The sequence below is a fragment of the Portunus trituberculatus genome, chromosome 47, assembly GCF_017591435.1.
Source record: "Portunus trituberculatus isolate SZX2019 chromosome 47, ASM1759143v1, whole genome shotgun sequence".
Classification (NCBI taxonomy): Eukaryota; Metazoa; Arthropoda; class Malacostraca; order Decapoda; family Portunidae; genus Portunus; species Portunus trituberculatus.
In genome coordinates, this window is record NC_059301.1 from 16,072,254 (window position 1) to 16,091,979 (window position 19,726).

A 19,726-nucleotide genomic window follows, 5' to 3' on the forward strand; every position below is an offset into this window, starting at 1 on the left:
GCTCATTATTTCCGATCTTCGGATAGGCCTGAGACCAGGCACACACCACACACCGGGACAACAAGGTCACAACTCCACAATTTACTTCCCATACCTACTCACTGCTAGGTGAACAGGGGCTACACATGAAAGGAGACACACCCAAATATCTCCACCCGGCCGGGGAATCGAACCTTGGTCTGGCTTGTGAAGCCAGCGCTCTAACCACTGAGCTACCGGGCGTGTGTGTGTGTGTGTGTGTGTGTGTGTGTGTGTGTGTGTATTTACCTAGTTGTATTGTACAGGGTTCGTGTGGGGCTCATAGTGTCCTGTCTCCATACCTCCATTTATCTAATTTTTCTTTAAAGTTATGCACACTATGTGCTGCAACAATTCCATTATCCAATGCATTCCATTTTTCCACCGTTCTGTGTGGAAAACTGTATTTTTCAATATCCTTCACACACTGCCTCATCCTGATCTTCTTTTCATGTCCTCTTGTCCTTCCATCCTCTTCCGCCAACAGCACCAGGTCTTCTTTGTCTATCTTTTCAGTATCATTTACTATCTTATACATTGTTATTAGGTCCCCGCGTTCTCTTCTATCTTGTAAGGTTGGCAGTCCCATTTCCTTGAGTCGTTCTTCATCTGTGAGGTCCTTTAATTCTGGCACCATCTTTGTAGCAATCTTCTGTATCCTTTCCAATTTTCTTATATCCTTTTTAAAACTCGGTGACCATATCACTGCTGCATATTCCAGCCTTGGGCGTATCATGGTTGTGATGATTTTTTTCATCATATCTTTATCCATGTCATGAAATGCCACTCTTATATTAGTCAACATCTTATATGATAGTCCAAATATCTTGTTTATGTGTTTATCAGGGCTCAGATTTACTTGTATGATCACTCCAAGATCTCTTTCCTCTTTAGTCTTCGTTATCCTATCAGATAGTTCCATACTGGTCTTCTCTTACTCTTTCCTAGTTCCATTATGTGACATTTCTTGGCATTAAATTCCAATTTCCACTTCTTGCTCCATTCATAGATCTTATTTAAATATTCCTGTAGCAGTATACAGTCCTCTCTGGTTTTGATAACTTTTAGCAACTTTGCATCATCAGTGAATAAATTCATATAGCTGTTTACCCCAATGTGAATGTCATTTACATAAACTTGAAACATAATGGGGGCTAACACTGACCCTTGTGGCACCCTGCTAGTTACTTTACAGTTCTCATTTCTCTATCCTTCAAATAATCTCTTGTCCATTCGAGCAAGGTTCTACGCATTACTCCTATGTTCTCTAGTTTCCAAAGAAGTCTTCCGTGAGGGACTTTATCAAATGCCTTTTTAATGTCCAGGTATACTGTGTCTACCCATCCATCTCTGTTTTCAAGTCCTGCAATAACCCTGGAGTAGAAGCTTAATAAGTTCGATACACATGACCGCCCTGTCCTGAACCCAAATTGTCTGTTCGATATGACTTGCTCCTCTTCTAGAAATTTAACCCATTTTTCTTTGATAATTATTTCACATAACTTCCCTACGACACTGGTCTGTAGTTTAGTGGTTCTGTTGCCTTTCCTCCTTTAAATAATGGTACTACATTGGCTCTCTTTCACTCTAGTAGAACTTTCCCTTCATTTATCAAACTTTTAATTATTTCCCAAATTGGCTCCAGTACTTGCTCTTTACATTCTTTTAACACCCAGCCTGATACACCATCTGGCCCCATTGCTTTCCTGACTTCCAAGTTGTCCAGTAATCTTCCAATATCCTCTTTATGAATTGCAATTTCCTGCAATCCTAGGCAATTCAATGTCCTATTAGGTTCTGTGAAGTCATCTTCTTCAGTGAATACCATTTTGAAGCTCTCATTCATTATTTCACACATTTCTTTCTCTGTTTGGTATGTCTTTCCTTCTTTAATTATTTTTTTCAATTGTTTCCTTATTCTTTGTTTTGCTGTTTATAAACTTGTAGAAAAGTTTTGGTTCATCCTTGCTTTTATCCACTATATCCTTCTCAAACTTTCTTTCTTCCTCTCTCCTTACTCTAATATATCAATTTCTAGTATCTTTGTACTACCAACTATTATAGTCATTTCCCTGCTTTAAAAGTTTCTTCCACGCTTTATCCTTTGCCTTTTTTGCTTGTAAGCATCTAGCATTGTACCATGTATGTATTTTTTCTGAACTCTATAAACAAGAACAAACTTTTTTACTCCTTCATTGTATTCCTGTAAGAATATGTCATATTTCTCTTGTACAGTCTTCTTGCACATAATATTACTCCACTCAATATCAGCAAAATAACTCCTTAGTTTTTCAAAATCTGCTCTTGCATAATTTAATCTCTCTCCTTTATATTCCTCTCTGTATCTTATCTCATCTTCTTCCTGCATTTGCATCTCTAATGTTACATGATCACTTTTCCCCATTGGACTAAGGTATTGTATTGTGTGTGTGTGTGTGTATTCACCTAGTTGTAATTTTACAGGGCCTGGGTATCATACTCGTGTGGCCCTGTCTCCATATCTACACACATCCAACTTTCCTTTAAAACTATGCACACTCCTCGCTGACACCACCTCCTCACTCAAACCATTCCACACCTCCACACATCTTTGTGGGAAACTATATTTCTTCACATCCTTCAAGCATATTCCTTTGGCTATCTTTTTACTATGCGATCTTGTAGTTCTATTTAAGTTTTCCTCTCTCAACATCATTTGCTCATTATCCACTTCATCCAGTCCGTTCAACAGTTTATAAACCTGTATTAAATCTCCTCTTTCTCTTCTTTGTTCCAAGGTAAGCAAATTCATTTCTTTTAATCTCTCCTCATAGGTCATTTCTGCCAATTCCGGAACCATTTTTGTTGCCATTCTCTGCAATCTCTCCAACTTCCTTATATGCTTCTTTTTATAAGGGGACCAAACCACTCCAGCATATTCCAATCTTGGTCTAATTACCGTACTAATTAATTTCTTCATCATATCTTTATCCATATAATGGAAGGCTAATCCAATATTTTTTATCAAATTATACGTTTCTCCAAACATCTTATCAATATGAGCCTCAAACTGCCCATGGTCTTGTATTATCACTCCCAAATCCTTTTCCTTTTTCAACACTACTTCTTCACCCATCTTATATGACCCTCTTGGCCGTCTTCCACTCTTCCCCATCTCCATCACATGACTTTTGCTCAGATTAAATTCCATTTGCCACCTCTTGCTCCACTCCCAAATCTTATCCAGATCTGCCTGTAAAATTTCACAATCTTCTTCACTCTTCACACACCTATACAACTTCGCATCATCTGCAAACAAATTAATATAACTGTTTACTCCTCTGGCATGTCATTAATATATACAAGGAAAAGTATTGGTGCCAGCACTGAGCCTTGTGGGACTCCACTCTCCACCACCAACCAGTCCGACTTTGCATCCCTTATTACCGTTCTCATCTCCCTCCATCTCAAGTAGTTTTCCATCCACTTTAACACTTTTCCTTTCAGTCCTCCATAAATCTCTAATTTCCATAATAGTCTCATGTGAGGTACCTTGTCAAAAGCTTTCTTTAAATCCAAATATACACAGTCCATCCATCCCTCTCTCTCTTGTATTTTGTCAACCACTCTTGAATAAAAGCTCAGTAGATTTGTTACACATGACCTCCCTTTCCTGAAGCCAAATTGATGATCCGATAATAACTTATGATCCTCCAGGAACCGTATTCAATATTTCTTTATCACCCTCTCACAATCTCACAAATCTTACCGACCACACTTGTTAGAGACACAGGTCTATAGTTAAGAGGCTCTTCCTTACTGCCTCCCTTATAAATGGGCACCACTTCAGCTCTCTTCCACTCTACTGGTACTTCTTCTGTTTCCAATGAACACCTTATAGTATCATATAATGGATCAATCAATTCTTCTCTACACTCCTTCAATAATTTTCCTGAAACTTCATCTGGTCCCATCCCATGTGTGTGTGTGTGTGTGTGTGTGTGTGTGTGTGTGTGTGTGTGTGTGTATTTAACTAGTTGTATTTACCTAGTTGTATTGTACAGGGTTCGAGCGGGGCTCATAGTGTCCTGTCTCCATTTATCCAATTTTTTCCTTAAAGTTATACACATCATGTGCTGTAACAACTTCATTATTCAATGCATTTCACTTTTCCACTCTTCTGTGTGGAAAACTATATTTTGCAATATCCTTCACACACTGCCTCATCCTGATTTACTTTACATGCCCTCTTGTCCTTCCATCCTCTTCTGTCAACAGCACTAGGTCTGCTTTGTCTATTTTTTCAATGCCATTCACTATCTTGTTATTAGATTTCTCTTCTATCTTTTAAGGTTGGTTGTTCCATTTTGTTTAGTCGCTCTTGATATGTTGGGTCCTTTAGTTCCGGCACCATCTTTGTAGCAATCTTCTGTATCTATTCTAATCTTCTTATATCTTTTATAGAGCTCGGAGACCACACCACAGCTGCATATTCCAGCTTTGGACATATCATGCTTGTAATGATTTTTCATCATATCTTTGTCCATAAATCGAAATACCACTCATATATTAGTCAACATTGTATATGATATACCATATATCTTGCTTATATGCTTTTCAGGATAAAGATTTTCCTGTATAAGCATTCCCAGATCAAATAGTTCCATGCCGGTCTTCTTTCGCTCTTTCATAGTTCCATTATATGACATTTCTTGGCATTGAACTCCAATTTCCACTTCTTGCTCCACTCATAGATCTTGTTTATATCATCTTGTAAAAGCAAACAGTCTTCCTGGGTTTTGATAACTCTTAGTAGCTTTGCATTATCAGCAAATAAGTTAATGTAACTATTTATTCCATTATCAGTGTCATTTACATAAATCTGAAACAAAATGGTGGCTAACACACTGACCCTTGTGGCACTCCGCTTGTTATTTTACCCAAGATGAGTATGTATCTCTGATCACGGTTTTTATTTCCCTATGCATCAAATAATCCCTTGTCCACTCTAACAAAGTTCCTCACAGTCCTCCTATGTTCTCTAATTTCCAAAGTAGTCTTCCATGAGGGACTTTATCTAAAGCCCTTTTTTATGTCCAGGTATACTGTGTCCACCTTATACATGCAAGAATACTCCATACATGGGTAGATAAGGCCCTTGTGCAGAGTTAACAGTTAGGGGTGTGAGAAAAACTAGCGCAGACTCCTCAGAATGTTTAGCTTCATAAAGAATGTATCTTGAATCCTCTCTGTACAGCCAATACATCCTCTGATATACTTTTCTGTTGATGTGATGTATAAAGAATGTGAGCATAGTGAACTAATTTCTTTGAGTAGTAATAATAACAGCTGCAACAAATTGTGTTTTTTGTTGTTGCAGTTAAAGTCCATTAATTTGAATATGCTGATATTCCAAATTCCCCCAAAGTCCTGATTTTTTAAGGTGAAGGTGTGGTGCAAAAATTAATGTTCTTTCTCTTCACTATCCAAGTCCAGATATGAACCTTAGTCTTTCAGATCTGTTACCAATACTCACCTATCCATAATGATATATATAGCTGTACTGTAATGAATTTCAATAAATAAATATGTTGTTTGAATGACATGGAAGAATTGTATGTTACTTCCGGAGTTTTAGGTGTATGCATGTGAGGAATTTCAATATTGTTTATTGTAATTATATATTAGTCCTTGATGTTGTTTTTCATCCTAGTAATCCAACAAAACTGATTATCCCATACACTCCTGGTCCTCTGCTCATCAGATTAATGGACTTTTGTTTCATATGGAAATATTTATCATCAGCAGAGTTTTGGAGACGTAACTAATAATGTTTAAAGTATATTTTAAGTGTATTTCATTAACTCACAGGCCTGGGACAGTCCTCTTCGTCACTTGCATCTTCACAGTCTTTGTCACCATCACAGAGCCAGGAGTCAGGCACACACTTCCTTTTCACACTCTGATTCTCTGAACATGTCTATTCATGTCAGTGATTGACAATTTATTTATTTTTTATTTATTTATTTATTTATTTATTTATTTATTTATTTTATTTTATTTATTTATTTATTTTATTTATTTTATTATTTATTTATTTATTCATTCATTTATTTATTTATTTATTATTATTATTTTTTTGTGTGTGTGTGTGTGTGTGTGTGTGTGTGTGTGTGTGTGTGTGTGTATTTACCTAATTGTATTTACCTAATTGTAACATACGGGAAAAGAGCTATGCTCGTGTTGTCCCGTCTCCATATCTATTAATGTCCAGCTTTTTCTTAAAATCATGAATATTCCTTGCGTTGACCACTTCCACGTCTAAACTATTCCATGCTTCCACCCTTCTATGAGGGAAGCTATATTTTTCACATCTCTCCTATAAGTGGCCATTTTAGTTTTTTCCCATGCCCTCTCGACATTCTTTCATTCCACATACACAGATCTTCCCTATCCATTTTTCCATGCCAATCATCACTCTGTATATTGCTATCAGGTCTCCCTTTCTCTCTGTTTTCCAGGGTCGGAAGTTGCATTCTTTTCAGTCTGTCTTCATAAGTCAAATCTCTTAAGTCAGGCACCATTTTGTTGCAGCCCTCTGTACTTTCTCTAGTTTCCTTATGTGTTTCTTTAAGTTCGAGCCCACTGTATTGTTGCATATTCAAGCCTCGGTCTTATCATTGCAGTAATTATTTTCTTCATCATTTCTTCATCTAAATATACGAACGCCACTCTTATGTTCCTCAATAAGTTCAATACTTCTCCAATTATTTTGTTTATATGTCTCTCTGGCGATAGGTCATTGGTAATTGTCACCCCAAGGTCTTTTTCTTCATGACTGGTTTTATGTCTTCATTTCCTATCTTGTACATACTCCTGATTCTTCTTTCACTCTTGCCAAACTCTATTTTCTTGCATTTTGTCGTGTTGAACTCCATTTGCCATGTACAGCTCCATTTCCATATTCTGTCCAAGTCTTCCTGGAGTAGTTCGCAATCTTTGTCACATCTCACTTTTCTTAACAATTTTGCATCGTCTGCAAATAGGCTCACATAACTGGACACCCCATCCACCATGTCATTTATGTAGACCGCGAACATTACTGGTGCCAACACTGATCCCTGTGGAACTCCACTCTCCACCAAGCCCCATTCTGATGGTCTGTCCTTAATTATTGTTCTCATTTCTCTTCCTACCAAAAGTCTTCCATCCATTTTAGTAAACTGCCATGCACTCCTCCTACCATTTCAAGTTTCCAGATCAGTCTCTGTGTGGTACCTTATCAAAGGCCTTTTTTAAATCCAGATATATTCCATCAGCCCAACCATCTCTTTCCTGTATTACATCTATCACCCTCGAATAGTAACATATCAGGTTTGTCGTGCATGAACGCCCTTTTCTAAAACCAAATTGACACTCACAAAGTATGTCATTTTTCTCCAAGAAGTCTGTCCATCTATTCTTCACCACCCTCTCACACATCTTAGCTACCACACTTGTAAGTGACACTGGTCTATAGTTCAATGGGTCTCTTTGTTACCTGATTTATAGATTGGGACAATGTTAGCTCTTTTCCAGTCTTGGGGCACTACACCTTCCCTTAATGAGGCATCAATTACTTCACAAACTTTTTCTGCCAGTTGCTCCTGCATTCTCTTAAAATCCATCCTGATACCCCATCAGGTCCCACAGCTTTTCTCACTTCTAAACTCCCCATCATATTCTTGATCTCCTCCACAGTTACTTGAAACTCCTTCATAATCCCTTTCTGTTCCATTACCAGTGGTTTGTCAAAAGCAGTCTCCTTTGTGAATACCTTCCGAAAGCATCCATTCATAGCCTCTGCCATTTCCTGGGATCTTCACTGCATACTCCATTTACTTCTAAACTTTCAATACTTTCTCTATTTTTGATGTTGTTGTTCACATGTCTGTAAAAAGCCTTGGTTGGTCTTTACATTTATCAATTATATCCTTTTCTTGTTTCTTTCTTTCTTCTCTTCTAATCAACACATATTCATTCCTTGCTCTTTTGTAACTTTCCCACTGCTTAATCCGTCTTTTCCTTCTCCACCTCTTCCATGCATCCTCTTTTCTTGTTCTAGCCTTTTCACATCTATTGTTAAACCAGTCCTGCTTTCCAACTTCTCTATGTTGTCTTATTGGTACAAATTTTTTTTCACCTTGTTTGTGTATTTTGTGTTAAATTCATCATGGTTTTGAGGATTATGTACCAGATTTGGCATTGTTATCTAGTACATGACTAACAAGCAGTTAAATGCTCATTTAGTTGAAAACATGGGAAAGGGTGGGATCTCTTATACACCTCTTACTTCTTTCCTTTTGCTCAATAGATGATGTGTTATTTGAGTAAGTGGAGAATAGATAGTAGGGAAGGGAGAAAATGCAGCTATTGTCATACTGAAGCTGCAGCCACTACCACCAAACACGGTGATGCACGTTGTTATGTTCACTGGTTAAACTGGTAAGATTGGCATCGGAGAGCCGGTGAACAATAACAATAAAAAAAAAAAACACTGCAGGTTCAACTGGTGAGGAAATGCAAAAGGGGGTCACATTAAAAAGCTATTTTAATAACCCATAATGAAATTGACACATATATAACAAGAAACATGAAACACAGATATATAACATGAAACACAGGAAAATGACATACACATATACATATAACACAGTAATAAATACAACAATAAAGAACCCAACTTAATACCTAACAATAATCCTAATCCTATATAGAGGCAATGTGGAAAACACGGACGAGGAAAGTGATAATTATGCGTGTCGCAGTGGTGAAATGCTGGGTGATGGTTGATCCCACGGTAGACCCAAGAGGCGTTGTGTTCACTGGTTGAGGCTTGGATCTCAACTGCCAATCCAGAAAGCCAAGAGCTGGCTCAACACTTTCGGTTGAGTCGAAAGGGGCCGCGTGAATCCAACTTCGGGACAGTAGCGGGGCTTCATGAAACGGTGACGTGGAGGGTTCATGAAACGGTGGCGTGGAAGGTTCATGAGAGGGTGATGTGGAAGGGGAGGCGGAGAGGTGGCGAACGAGGTAACAAGCGGAGGAGGTGATGGTAGTGGAGTATGTTACGGGCGGGCCGTAACAACGTTAGTAAGAAAGGAGGATTAGAGCTATTGCTATTACCATGTGTTGTGTGTGTGTGTGTGTGTGTGTGTGTGTGTGTGTATTTACCTAGTTGTAGTTTTACAGGGCCTGGGCTTTATGCTCGTGTGGCCCCGTCTCCATATCTACACTTATCCAATCTTACTTTAAAAGTGTGCACACTCGTTGCAGACACTACTTCTTCATCTAAACTGTTCCACGTCTCAATACATCTCTGGGAAACTATATTTTTAATATCTCTCAGACATCTTCCTTTCTCAGCTTTTTACTATGCGATCTTGTGCTTGGATGTCATATTCTTCTCTCAGGATCAGTTTCTCATTATCCACTTGGTCCATTCCGTTGATCAATTTATAGACTTGTATCAGGTCTCCTCTCTCCTTCTTTGTTCCAAGGTTGGTAGATCCATAGCCTTTAGTCTCTCCTCATATGTCATCCCTTCAAGTTCTGGGACCATTCTTGTAGCCATTTTTTGTAGCCTCTCCAATTTCCTTATGTGTTTCTTTTTATGAGGGGTCCACACTACTCCTGCATATTCCAATCTGGGTCTTATTATAGTATTTATCAATTTCTTCATCATTTCTTTGTCCATGTAGTGAAATGCTACTCCAATATTCCTTAGCAAATTATATGTTTCTCTAAAAATTCTATCAATATGGCTTACTGGTTGATTGTTTTCTTCCATCGTCACTCCTAAGTCCTTTTCCTTTTTGACTTTCTCCAGTTCTACTCCATCTCCCATCTTATAGATTCCCACAGGTCGTCTTTCACTCTTTCCCATTTCCATGACATGGCTTTTGTTCACATTGAATTCCATTTCCACTTCTTACTCCATTCCCAGATCTTATTTAGGTCTTCTTGCAGTATTTCACAATCCTCCTTTTGCTTTATAACTCTGCACAGTTTCGTATCATCCAAAACAAATTTATGTAGCTGTTCACTCCTTCTGGCATGTCGTTAATATAAATGAGGAAAAGTATTGGTGCCAATACTGACCCCTGTGGCACTCCGCTTTCTACTGCTCTCCACTTGGACTTCATATCTTTAACTACCGTCCTTATTTCTCTCCCCCTCAAATAATTTTCTATCCATCTCAATGTGCTTCCTTTTAAGCCACCCTTCTCCTCTAACTTCCACAGTAATCTTGCATGTGGCACTTTGTCAAACGCCTTTTTTAAATCCAAATAAATGCAGTCAACCCATCCTCTCTCTCTTGTACTCTATCAACTATTCTAGAATAGAAACTCAATAAATTAGTTACACAAGACCGTCCTTTTCTAAAACCAAATTGGCTATTTGATATTAATTTGTTGTCTTCAAGGAACTCGATCCATTGTTTCTTTATTATTCTTTCACACATCTTGCATATTACACTAGTTAGTGATACCGGTCTGTAATTTAAAGGTTCTTCTTTCCTTCCGCTCTTATATATGGGAACCACCTCAGCTCTTTTCCATTCTACTGGCACTGTTCCATTTTCTATTGAGCATTTTATGATGTTGTATATAGGACTTGCTAGTTCTTCCCTACATTCTTTCAGTATTCTGCCTGAGACTTCATCCGGTCCCATTGCCTTCTCTTCATCCAGTTCCTTCATTAACTCTTTTATTTCAAGCTTGGTTACTTTAATCTCTTTCATATAGATTGTCTCTCTATTACCCTGTGGCCTCTCAAATTTGGATTCTTTAGTAAAGACCTCCTGGAATTTTTATTTAATAGTTCTGCCATACTTTTGGGTCTTCCACCATCCCGTTCTCTCCTTTTAACCTTTCTATTGTTTCTTTTTGCCTAATTTTTCCATTTATGAATCTATAGAACAATTTTGGTTGCTCCTTACATTTTTCGACAATGTCTTTTCAAGTTCTTTTCCTCTTCCTTCCTCACCTTAACATATTCATTTCTCGCTGCCTTGAAGTTTTCCTTGTTTGTTGGATTCTATTTCTCCTCCACCTTTTCCATGCTCCATCTCTTTTCTCCTTTGCCCTAGCACACCTTGCATTAAACCAATCTTTCTTTCCTTCTTCTTTTGGTCTATATTTTGGGACATATTCCTGACTCCTGTTTTGTATATTTCCAAAAATAAGTTATATTTGTCTTGCATTGTCTCTGAGTTTTCCATCTCCTCCCAGTCTACGTTTTAAAATAGTTCTTGAGATTCTCAATATCAGCCTTTCTGTAATTTAATCGGTCTCCTTTGTATGAATCGTCTCTATCTTCCTTTCCTCTTCTATATCTATTTCTAATATTGCATGGTCACTCTTTCCCAATGGGCACTTATATCTTATATCATCATTCATTTGTATACCCTTGTAAAAACTAGGTCCAATCTCGCCTCGTCGTTTCCTCTGAATCTTGTGCATTCCTTTACTCTCTGGTCCATCATATTGTCTATCATTAGGTTCAAGAATCTTTCTCCCCAGGCTTCTTCCCCATACCACTTTCATAATTTTCCCAGTCCACTTCTTTACAGTTGAAATCTCCTACTAATATCACTTTTCTCCTTTCTTTAACGATTCTCATTAGACTCCTTATTGTGTCATCTATCATGTCTTTATATTCTTGATTGGTCCATGAATTTGTTTTGGTGGCACATATGTTACAATGATTGTTAACTCTTTTTATTAATATGCATCTTAATATACAATACTTCTGCTTTTCCTTCCCACATTCCACTTGGTTTATCACTATCTCCTTCCTTAACATTATCATGACTCCTCCTCCTCCTTTACCCACTCTGTCTCTTCTCCATACATTATACCTATTATCCAAATCTATTTTGATTGCCTCATTTAGTTTTGTTTCAGCCAGGCATACAATATCTGGATTTTCTTTCTTTATGTAATCTCTTAATTCTAATTTACTTGATAAAACCCGTCTATGTTCGTATACATCATTTTTAGTCTTTTGCCTTTATCATTTTAGTTAAACTTGTTCCACTTTTTTCTCTTCCTTCTCGTTTATATACCATTTCCTTATCCTGTCTCCTAGAATTCTCCAAAAAATGCCTTCTTCTCCTCTTCTGACCTTTCATTATTCTTTTCCCTTACTGCTGCTGCCAGTTCATTGTATCTCTTCCTTTCTTCCTCATTTCTATTTTTCTTTATATAGATATCCTTGCAGCCTTCTGTTTCTCTAAGTTTTGTTGTTCTATATAATATTTCTTCTGTTGCTGCTTGTGATTTTAGTAGTATTTTAATTGGTCTCGTTTTCCTTCTTGATATGGTCCCATTCTGTTTATTTCTTCTACTTCCTCTTCCAAGTTCTGCCTATCTTCGTCATTAGATTCTTCAGTAGGTCTTTGACTGATTTCATTTCTTCTTTTTCTTTTTGGTCTATATTTTATATTTTTCTTTTATTCCAAATACGACTACACTCTTCTTTTTTTCTGCAATTTCTCTAACTAGATTTTCTTTTGTCTTGAGGACTCCTATCATTTTGCTTGTCATATTTTCTTCTTTTTCTTTAAGTTGTTCTTGAATCACCTCCTGAAAATTGGCCTTATCTTTCTTATCTTGGACTCTCCATGCTTGTACTTCTTTTTTAACCACGTTCTGTACTCTTTCCTCTTTCTTGTTTACTAGATCTGTGTTTGTGCGTATTTACCTAGTTGTATTTACCTAGTTGTAGTTTTACAGGGCCTGGGCTTTACGTTCGTGAGGCCCCGTCTCCATATCTATACTTATCCAATTTTTCTTTAAAACAATGCACACTCATTGCTGACACAACTTCTTCACTCAAACTGTTCCAAGTCTCAACACATTTTTGCTGGAAACTATATTTTTTAACATCTCTCAGACATCTTCCCTTCCTCAGTTTTTTACTATGCGATCTTGTGCTTCGAATGTCATATTCTTTCAGGATCAGTTTCTCATTATCCACTTGATCCATTCCATTGATCAAATTATAAACTTGTATCAGATTCCCTCTCTCCCTTCTCTGTTCCAGGGTTGGTAGATCCATAGCCTTTAGTCTCTCCTCATATGTCATCCCTTCAAATTCTGGAACCATTCTTGTAGCCATTTTTTGTAGTCTCTCCAACTTCCTCATGTGTTTCTTTTTATGGGGGTTCCACACAACTCCTACATATTCCAATCTTGGTCTTATTATAGTACTTATCAATTTCTTCATCATTTCTTTGTCCATGTAGTGAAATGCCAATCCGATATTCCTTAGGAAATTATATGTCTCTGAAAATTCTATCAATATGGCTTACTGGTTGATTGTTTTCTTCCATCGTCACTCCCAAGTCTTTTTCCTTTTTTGCTTTTTCCAGTTCTACTCCATCTCCCATCTTATAGATTCTCACTGGTCATCTATCACTCTTTCCCATTTCCATGACATGGCTTTTGTCTACATTGAATTCCATCTCCCACTTTTTACTCCATTTCCAGATCTTATTTAGGTCTTCCTGCAGTATTTCACAATCCTCTTTTTGCTTTATAACTGCACAGTTTTGCATTGTCTGCAAACAGATTTATGTAGCTGTTCATTCCCTCTGGCATGTCGTTTATGTACAGGAGAAAAAGTATTGGTGCCAATACTGACCCCTTGTGGCACTCCGCTTTCTACTGCTCTCCACTTGGACTTGATATCTTTAACTACCATCCTTATTTCTCTCCCCCTCAAATAATTTTCCATCCATCTCAATGTGCTTTCTTTTAAGCCACCCTTCTCTAATTTCTACAGTAATTTTCAATGTGGCACTTTATCAAATGCTTTTTTAATAAATACAGTCAACCCATCTCTCTCTCTCTCTCTCTCTTGTACTCTATCAACTATTCTAGAGTAGAAACTCAGTAAATTTGTTACACGACCAACCTTTTCTAAAACCGAATTGGCTATTTGATAATAATTTGTTGTCTTCAAGGAACTCGATCCATTGTTTCTTTATTACTCTTTCACACATCTCGCATATTACACTAGTTAGTGATACCGGTCTGTAATTCAAAGGTTCTTCCTTCCTTCCGCTCTTATATATGGGAACCACCTCAGCTCTTTTCCATTCTACTGGTACTGTTCCATTTTTTATTGAGCATTTTATGATGTTTATAGGACTTGCTAGTTCTTTCAGTATTCTGCCTGAGACTTCATCCAGTCCCATTGCCTTCTCTTCATTCAATTCCTTCATCAACTCTTTTATTTCAAGCTTGGTTACTTTAATCTCTTTCATATAGATGGTCTTTCTATTACCCTGTGGCCTTTCAGATTTGGATTCCTTAGTAAAGACCTGAAATTTACTATTTAACAGTTCTGTCATACTTTTTGGGTCTTCCCCCATCCCGTTCTCTCCTTTTAACCTTTCTATTTTTCTTTTTGCCTTATTTTTCCATTTATGAATCTGTAGAACAATTTCGGTTGCTCCTTATATTTTTCGACAGTGTCCTTTTCATAGTTCCTTTCTTTTCTTCACAATTTATATCAAACCACTGTTTATTATTTAAAGTCCTCTTTCTGTGATATGGCACAAACTTCTTCACAGCAAAGTTATATAAATCCATAAATTTATCGTATTTCAACTGTATATCCCCTTCCTGGTATATCACAGACCAGTCAATTTCATTAAAGAACTTTCTTATATGGTTATAATTTGCCCTAACATAATTTAATTTTTCCTCCCTGTGCTCCACACTCTTTTCCATGCTTAATTCCGTATCCAGCTCAAAACTTAGGACATCATGGTTGCTTTTCATGTTCAATTTCCTCTTTTAGGCAGATGCCCCTGGTACATACCAAATCCAACCTCGCTGCAACATCCTGTCCCCTGCACTTTGTTGGTGATCTCACCCACTGTATCATGAAGTTATTTGTTACTACATTTAACAATTTCTCTGCCCACTCACCACCATTCACCACTTTGTAGTCTTCCCACACTATTTCCTTACAATTAAAGTCCCCGACTATCATCACTCTATCCTTTCTGATGAGTTCCTGCTTCATTCTGTCTAGAGTATTTCTCATCACCATTTGATACTGTTGTGTGTGTGTGTGTGTGTGTGTGTGTGTGTGTGTGTGTGTGTGTGTGTGTGTGTGTGTGTGTGTGTGTGTGTGTGTGTGTGTGTGTGTGTGTGTTATAATTCATCATGGTTTTGAGGATTATGTACCAGATTTGGCACTATTATCTAGTACAGTACATGACTAACAAAAGGTTAAATGCTCATTTAGTTGAAAACATGGGAAAGGGTGGGATTTCTTATATACCTCTCACTTCTTTCCTTTTGCTCAATAGATGATGTGTTATTTGAGTAAGTGGAGAATAGATAGTAGGGAAGGGAGAAATGCAGATTTTGTCGACCATGATGATGTTAGTTTTGTGAGGAGAAGGTCATACTGGAGCTGCAGCCACTGCCACCAAACATGGTAATGCACGTTTAGTAAGAAGAAGGGATCAGGATTAGAGCTGTTGCTATTGCCATCATACACAGTGATGTAAGTCTAGGGAAAGAAGGGCAGATTGCAGCTGCAGTGAGTACTCACAGTGGTAGTGGTGGTGATGGTTGTGGTGGGTGGTGGTATTGTGGGAGAACAGTCATCTTCATCACTGCCGTCATCACAATCCGCCTCATCATCACATTGAAAGGTACCAGGTACACACACACCATTAGACTTACACCTGAACTCATCTGCTTGACACTGTGGAGAGTGATAGATAATCATTATCATCGTCATCATTATATTTGTGCATAACAGACATACACCAAACTTCTCTCATTTACCTGACTTCCTATTCGAGATCATACCTTAGGTTGCTCATCTTTTACTTTGATGGTCCATTTATCATCTGTTGACACATAGTGTATCCCACCCTCTTTCTAATACCCCATGTGTCCAACGGATATAATATGTTAGTGCTGAGAGAAAGCATGGATTGTAAACTTTTCTCCTAGGTTGATAATCACTTTATTTTTATTATTATTATTATTATTTTTATATGTATTGACTGGAAGTCAAATACCAACCCTTACCCAGACTTACCATATTAGACAAAGATATCACTCAAGTTTCTAAGACAAAATTTCTCGGTGTCACATTTGACAATAATCTTACTTTTAAATATCACATATCAAACCTTTGCCTAAAATTATCTCGATCAATAGCTCTATTACTGAAAATAAAAAAAATTTGTACCAGTGGAAATTATGAAAATCATGTATTATGCCCATATATTCCCACACTTAACCTACTGTAATCCAATTTGGTCCACTACCTACCCATGTCATCTGCATAATCTAAACATCCTCCATAAAAAAATAATTAGAATCATGACAAATAGTGACTTCCTCCAACACACACCTCCACTCTTTAAATCCCTGAAAATCCTTCAACTCTCTGATTTATCGAACTTCTTTATCACAGCGTACATGTTCAAACTGATAAATTCCAACAGTAACAGTACTCTGACCCAAACTCATAACCACTCCACACGCTACAGACATTCACTACAGATTCCTCATCATAACTTAACCCTCTACCAACACTCTCTAATGTTCAAAGGTCCCAAAATATGGAATAGCACTCCAACACACGTAAAAAAAACAATAAGCGTAAACATCTTTAAGAGAAAACTAAAAAAATATTTATTGTCTCAATACTGACACATCTTGTAATTCAATTCCTTTAAATTTCTGCCTTTCAGTCTTTTGTTAAGTAGACCATATTTATTTTGTTTCCTGGTATTGTAACCAAATAGCTTATTTGTTTTTTTATGATAAGATTCCATTTCAATTTTCTCTTTATTTCTCATGTAAAATTATGATTTTTTTTCCCCCTTCCTTCCTGTTCTTGCAAAGTTAGTTATCCCTAAATCTTTTGTTATTGCAATACAATTTTTTTTTTCATTATCTTCAGTTAGATTTTTAGTTTAGTTTATTTTAGATTTATATTACAGTATTAGTAGATATTAAGTGTGCCCAAAAAGCTTGTGCTTAATAAGGGGCTGTTTGTCTTTAAAATAATTGTACCATAAGCTTATAAATGTATTACAGACAAGCATAATAAAGTGTTTAAAGTGTTTAAAGTGTTTAAAGTGTTTAAGTGTTTGAAGTATAACTCCATTCCACCACTGTTCTTCCTTTGATCACTTTCTTCATGATGGACTTTACTAATTTTCTGTTGTAAATATTTAGATTTTTGGACAATATCTTTTATTTAATACCCTATTTATATCTAAGTGGAAGAGAAATCCTCTTTCATATCATGCATCTGTTGTTATGCACAATTATCTATCATATAATAGTTTGATTTAATCACTGAGTATATTTTATCAACTTACGGGCCTGGGACAGAGTGATTCATCACTCCCATCTGGACAATCCTTCTCAAAATCGCAGTGAAATGTGATGGGCAGACACCTGCCTGTAGTCACACACTGGAACTCATCCTCTGCACATGCCTGGAAAATGTAAAGACAATGGGTTGATGGCAATTTTTTTGTGTGAAATGTATTTTCATGTTTGTGTGTATATGCTGGCTTTGGTCAGACTACATGTAAATGCTCATATTTATACTGAAATACCTACTTATCACAAGAATGGGGCAGTAGATGACAAAATGATACAGTTTGCTAAGGGTAACAAAAGGTGTGTGTGTGACTATCAGATGGAAAGTGAGATAATAAAGTAGTGGCAGAGAAAAGAAACCTCGGTATGATAATAATTCTGGATGGCCTATTACCAAAGAAGCAAAGAGGGGTAGTCCTAAATATTCAGTGGCAAACAGTAGGCTGTTGATGGGTAATTTTTCCTTTTTATTACTTACTGGTGTCAAGTCACAGGAATTCTCATCACTGCCATCATCACAGTCTTGTTTACCATCACATTGGAGAGTTTCAGGCAGACACAGACCATCAGACTGACACCTAAACTGGTCTTCTTCACAATCTGGAGTCTGACACATGATCACTTTGTTAAAAAGGATGTCAGGAATCAAATGGTTATAGATCTTTTTTTTTTGTGTGTGTTTATAAGAGGGATAACTACCAAGGGCAAAAAAATGAATATGTATTAGAAAAATAAGGGCCACTTGAATTGTAGTCTCCATAAAAGAATCAAAAGAATTAGTCAAAATTCAGGGACAAATTTCTTGACACCTCTCTTAAAAGAAGTTAAGTCATAAGAAGGTGGAAACACAGAGACAGGCAGGGAGTTCCAGAGTTTACTAGTGAAAGGTATGAATGATTGAGAATACTGGTTAACTCTTGTATTAGGAGTTGGACAGAATAGGGATGAGAGGAAGAAGAAAGGCTTGTTGAGCAAAGCCACTGGAGGAGGAGAGGCATGCAGTTATCAAGATCAATAGAGCAGTTAGCATGAAAATAGCGATAAAAGATAGAAAGGGATGCAACATTTCGGCAGTGAGAAAGAGGTGGGGAGTTAATGAGATGAAAAGCTTTTGATTCCACCCTATCTAATAAAGCTGTATGAGTGGAACCACCCCCTCCCAAGGTGAAAAACTCGGAAGACTCAAGAGCGTGGGCATGAGAACTTTATAACGAAAATGAAAATGGAGAAAGTAGGAGGGAACAGAAAATGGGCTACTGTCAGTTGCCTCAGACAGATGTGTTTCGGTGAGGAAAAGAAGATAAGGTTTAGTAGAGGAGAGATGGTGTTCCACATATTGAAAATTATATCGAGGGCCGTGAATGTTGCAGAAATTAATGCAGAAAATGTTGAGGGAGGTGTCAAGACATTTTGGGTCGCTAATGAGAGGGTAGTTCGACCTGGGGACATTTCTGGTCCCATTCCCCAGAATGGGACTCCAAGGCTGGATTTGAAGTTACCATTATTTAAATTTTGAATTTCAAGTGAAAGGAGTGTATAGGGTAAGTGCATGTAGTTTTATGGGAAGTAGGAGAGGAGATCTGAGTAGCTGTTAGTGAAAGTTTGTTTAGATGTAAATATGTTTTGTTTTAGGATGAACTTATTATAAAAGAAAAGAAAATAGCCCCTCTCTAATTATATTTTACAACTTAATAAGGACATGGTAATTATTTCATAAAAATTATATATATATATATATATACACACACACACACACACACACACACACACACACACACACACACACATATATATATATATATATATATATATATATATATATATATATATGTGTGTGTGTGTGTGTGTGTGTGTGTGTGTGTGTGTGTGTGTGTGTGTGTGTGTGTGTGTAATTCACCTCGGTTGCTTGCTGGTCACCCAGCCAGTCTTCCCCATTATGGAGCGAGCTCAGAGCTCATAGACCGATCTTCGGGTAGGACTGAGACCACAACACACAACACACACCGAGAAAGCGAGGCCACAACCAGTCTAGTTACATCCAGTACCTATTTACTGCTAGGTGAACAGGAGCCACACATTAAGAGGCTTGCCCATTTGCCTCGCCCCGCCGGGACTCGAACCCGGGCCTCTCGATTGTGAGTCGAGCGTGCTAACCACTACATTACGTGTGTGTGTGTGTGTGTGTGTGTGTGTGTGTGTGTGTGTGTGTGTGTGTGTGTGTGTGTGTCTGTTTGTAATGATTGTTATGACATGTCATGACATAAAAAATCAACAACAATTATTATTATCATTGTTATTATTATTATTAT

At 37.3% G+C, this 19,726-nt stretch overlaps 1 protein-coding gene across 3 annotated transcripts in view; it reads right to left on the bottom strand.

Moving 5' to 3' along the window:
• LOC123520647 (low-density lipoprotein receptor-related protein 8-like) overlaps positions 1-19,726 on the bottom strand; it is a 31,602-nt gene that overhangs the window by 7,423 nt on the left and 4,453 nt on the right. For 2 of the 3 annotated variants that reach the window (XM_045283130.1, XM_045283128.1), the window contains 4 exons: positions 17,896-18,024; positions 17,411-17,530; positions 15,616-15,771; positions 5,867-5,977 (listed from right to left, as the gene is read on the bottom strand). In XM_045283130.1, coding sequence (XP_045139065.1) covers positions 5,867-5,977; positions 15,616-15,771; positions 17,411-17,530; positions 17,896-18,024 — 516 coding nt within the window. The remainder of the gene's footprint in view (positions 1-5,866; positions 5,978-15,615; positions 15,772-17,410; positions 17,531-17,895; positions 18,025-19,726) is intronic. The other variant, XM_045283129.1, reaches the window with a different exon arrangement.